The 4,551-nt window shown below is 37.6% G+C and overlaps 1 protein-coding gene across 1 annotated transcript; it reads left to right on the top strand.

Annotated features, from left to right (window-relative positions):
- The first annotated feature begins 1,732 nt into the window (after window positions 1–1,732).
- On the top strand, window positions 1,733–2,626 carry LOC125877592 (uncharacterized). Its single transcript, XM_049558839.1, has 2 exons — window positions 1,733–2,413; window positions 2,522–2,626. The coding sequence occupies exons 1-2, from the start codon at window positions 1,733–1,735 to the stop codon at window positions 2,624–2,626; spliced, it is 786 nt and encodes a 261-aa protein (XP_049414796.1).
- Window positions 2,627–4,551: the final 1,925 nt, after the last annotated feature.

The raw sequence follows: 4,551 nt of genomic DNA, 5'->3' as shown, positions 1-4,551 counted from the left end.
ATTTCATCGGATAAAAAAAAAAAAGCGCCGCCACAGAAAACCTAACCCTGCCCAGTCAATCGGAAAATATGGCCTCACCGGCCGCTGGTCAACTTCCTATAATGGAGGTAGGGCCAGCGACAATCATCCCTAGTCCAAACAAACAAACCCATGCTAACGTCATAAAGCCACCACAATCACAATGTAAATCACTACCGTTGAAGCAGATTGCATATCTACATGGGGAACCGCGTATCATATGGGAGGAAGAAGAAGTCGATCAGATGATCATTAATGAGGATTTACAATATGCAGTTATTGGTAAATTTTCATATGGATGGCCGGACATTCAAGATCTAAGGCAGCTAATTCCCAAACAATGTGATTTGAAAGGGGAAGTGAATATTGGACTACTGAGTAATAGATATATTTTGATGAGGGCCACTTTGTTGGAAGATTACGTTAGCCTATTATCAAAGCCACAATTCTATATTACACATAAAAGTTGGTCCGATCCTATGCGAACTCTCAAGTGGGATCCATTATTTAATCCGGAGGAGGAAACATCGATTGCTATAGGTTGGATATCTTTTCCATCACTACCACCAAATTTTTTTGGGAAGGAAGCAATGTTCTCATTAGCTGTTGCAGTGGGGAAACCTTTACAGGTGGACATGGCAACTCAAAACAAGACGAGACCTAGTTGTGCTAGGGTCAAGGTGGAGGTGGATCTGATGGGGGAATTCCCAAAATGAATTAATATAGGAATGAGGAAGAAAACGGGGGAAATCAATGAAAAGTGGATCACTATTAAATATGATTATGTTCCAAAGTATTGTAAAACATGCAAGCTACAAGGACACAATGAAAAAGAATGTTTCATTATACATCCAGAATTATATCCAAAGGAGGAGGATGAAGAAGAAAACAAGAGAGAAGATAAGAATACCGGAGGGGAGATAGAGCAAAGAGTAGCGGAAACAGAAAAGTCAAGAAAAACAAAAGAACCCAATGCTTTTCAAAAACAAAAATGGAAGAATGGGCACAAAAAGGGAGGATTTACGCATGGTAAAGGGGAGCAGGTATGGAATCCAAAACAACAACAAAATGGTCAAGTGATAACCACCAATAAGTTTGAAGCTTTGGAGGACACAGAAACAGTACCAAAGGAAAGAGAGATTAAGAATGGGGCAGAATTAAATATCAAGGAAAATACAACACATGATACTATAGGTCAGGATGAGACACTGGCAGAAAGGAAGGAAAAAATCAAAACTCCTATGATTTCTAAATCAAAAAGCAGTAGTGCAGATGCTTATAGTGGAGTGAAAGATTCAGTTAATAAAGATAATAAATCCATGAGTTTAGAGCCATCCTGTGTGCAGATTACAGAAAAGGAAGGGGGAATAAATCAAAGGACTAAGGAGAGGCAGATTGATGTAGATGACGACCCACACACAGTTCAAGAGGAGGGGCAAAGTTAGACAGGGGAATCAGATACACACAACCTAATACATGAGATAGTGAAGGCACCAGTTATAGATAAGTTAACAGAACAAGAAAAGAAGAAGAAAAAGGATACCGAAGAGGATGAATGCATGGAGAGAAACATTGAGAGTATAGGGCGATAAGGGGATTTGTCACCAAGGCAAATTAATCAGTTACAGGGAAAAAATAAGAAAGGGGAAAAACTACAAACACAATCACAAATTAATACAAGGAGCAAGAAGGGGTCCACATCCACTATTAATCAATGATTAATAAAGTACTTTTCTGGAATATTAGATCAGTAAGAACTCAAAAATCATTTGAGAGACTTATTGACCTACATAGGAGGAATCATTACTCATACATTGCTCTTTTAGAGCCTTTTCAAAATCCAGCAGAACTCGAGAGGTACAGAATCAAATTGGGAATGCCCAAAGCAAAGGCGAGCAGCTCAGCAAAAATTTGGATTTTCTGGAAGGATGATTGGGAAGAACAAGATTATAATGATACTGGACAACAGCTCACGGTCAATTTCCAAAAAAGGGGAACCACTGATATTTTTAGTGTTACAGCAGTATACGCAAGGTGCAATGCATTGGAAAGATTGGAATTGTGGGAATCTCTAGAGGATATAGCATTCAAAATGCAGAAACCATGGTTGGTTGGTGGAGATTTCAACACAATAAGGAGTGAGTCAGAAAAACTGGGCGGATTGCCAGTCACTCAGTTGGAAACCATAGACTTTAACCTATGTATCAGCTCATGTGCTCTAAATGAACTCAACTTCAAGGGAAGTTCATTCACTTGGTGGAATGGAAGAGTAGGGGCAGAATGCATTTTTGAAAGACTAGACAGGGTTTTTGGGAATGAAGAGTTTATGAATCTACTACCTAACAATGAAGTTCAACATTTGATTAGACAAGGGTCAGATCATGCACCACTACAGGTCGTATGTAACACATCACAGGAACATGTTCAGAAACCTTTTAGGTTTCTAAACTTTTGGACAAAGCATGAGAATTTCAAAAAGTTAATTGCTGATGTATGGTAGTAGGGAGAGATTACTGGTAATCCTTTTACAGTGGTGCACAGTAAGATGAAAAAAGTAAAGCTCGAAATAGCTAAATGGAGTAAGAAGACATTTGGAAATGTTTTTTAGCAAATAGCTACCTTAGAAGATGTGATCAAAATGAAGGAGATTCAATTGGAGATGGCACCTACAGAGAGCAACAGGGCAGAACTTCACAAGGCAGAGGCAGACATTAAAATATACAAATATATAGAAGAAGAATATTGAAAACAAAAAGCGGAAATGCAATGGTTTAAGGATGGGGATAGAAATACAAAGTTCTTTCATGCCTATGTCAAGGGAAGAAGAAGAAAACTGCAAATAAATGTTATTCAGACAATAGATGGAGACATGATTACAACAACTCAAAACATTGGGGAAGAAGCTGTCAATGTTTTCAAGAAACAGTTCATGGAGGATCAAGAGGTCAGTGATTACAGTATGATAACACATATTCCTTGTGTTATTACAGAAGAGCAAAATGAGATCATGGTGAGAATACCCACTTCTGATGAAGTTAAAAAAGTGGTGTTTGCTCTGAATGGAGATAGTGCTAGTGGTCCAGATGTATTCTCTAGTAAGTTTTTTCAGAGTTGTTGGGATATAGTAGGGGAGGATGTGACCAATATGGTGAAGGCATTTTTTTGTGGGCAAGAACTGCCCAGGTATATTACACACACCAACCTGATCCACATTCCTAAAAAGGAGATGGTAAGCACATTTGGAGATCTCAGGCCTATAAGTCTTAGCACTTTTGCAAATAAGATCATATCAAGAGTTCTTCATGAAAGAATAGTCACTGTATTACCTAGTTTGATATCCAAAAATCAGACAGGTTTTGTCAAAGGGAGAAACATTACTGAAAACGTANTGTTGGGATATAGTAGGGGAGGATGTCACCAATATGGTGAAGGCATTTTTTTGTGGGCAAGAACTGCCCAGGTATATTACACACACCAACCTGATCCTCATTCCTAAAAAGGAGATGGTAAGCACATTTGGAGATCTCAGGCCTATAAGTCTTAGCACTTTTGCAATTAAGATCATATCAAGAGTTCTTCATGAAAGAATAGTCACTGTATTACCTAGTTTGATATCCAAAAATCAGACAGGTTTTGTCAAAGGGAGAAACATCACCGAAAACGTACTGTTGGCACAGGAGATGGTAAGAGACATCAATAGAAGAAACAAATATCATAATGTAGTGGTGAAGCTGGATATGGCCAAGGCCTATGATAGGGTTTCATGGAAATTCTTGGTGAAAGTAATGAGAAATTTTGGTTTTGCAGAAAGAATCATAGACATGATAGTGAGGCTAATTAGCAATAACAGGTACTCAGTATTGATGAATGGACAATCTTTTGGTTTCTTTCAATCTTCGAGAGGACTAAAACAGGGAGACCCTTTATCACCCACACTTTTCATCATTGCAGCAGAGGTTTTGTCAAGGGGCTTAAACAGTCTATTTGAAGATCCTGAATATATAGGATATGGGATGCCTNCACCAACCAAATAAATAGGAGAAACAGAAAAAAAGTTTTTAATTTTTTTTAAATCATTGGGGCAATTATTCATCTTCGAGGTAGTTTATGATTTACTCTTCTCTTTAGACTTGGTAAGTGACATGTTCTACATCGCGGGGTCGAGAGGGATAACATAATTAGGCCTACGAATACGAAAATATAATTCGGATGTTGATCTTAAAAATATCCTAAGCCAATTATTATAGATTGTTGTTGATTTTATGATTTAACTATAGAATAGTAGTATTGAATGAGATAATAATCATGACAATGAAAAAGTTGTTTACTAATCTTGATGATTTAAGTAGATAAAAATAAGAGTATCATAAACTAAGAGTTGTCATAATGTGTTACGTAATAATAGGAAATGATCTGAAAAATAGGATAACGTATTGATAACTAAGCATCTTTTATTAAAACACCAAACATGTCCTATGCTTTGCAGGGGCAAAGCTACAGGTATGAAAGGGTGGTCAGCCGAACATCCTTCGC

The sequence above is a fragment of the Solanum stenotomum genome, chromosome 9, assembly GCF_019186545.1.
Source record: "Solanum stenotomum isolate F172 chromosome 9, ASM1918654v1, whole genome shotgun sequence".
NCBI classification, from domain to species: Eukaryota; Viridiplantae; Streptophyta; class Magnoliopsida; order Solanales; family Solanaceae; genus Solanum; species Solanum stenotomum.
The sequence above is the reverse complement of the archived record's forward strand: the minus strand, read 5'-3'. Positions and strand labels throughout refer to the sequence as shown.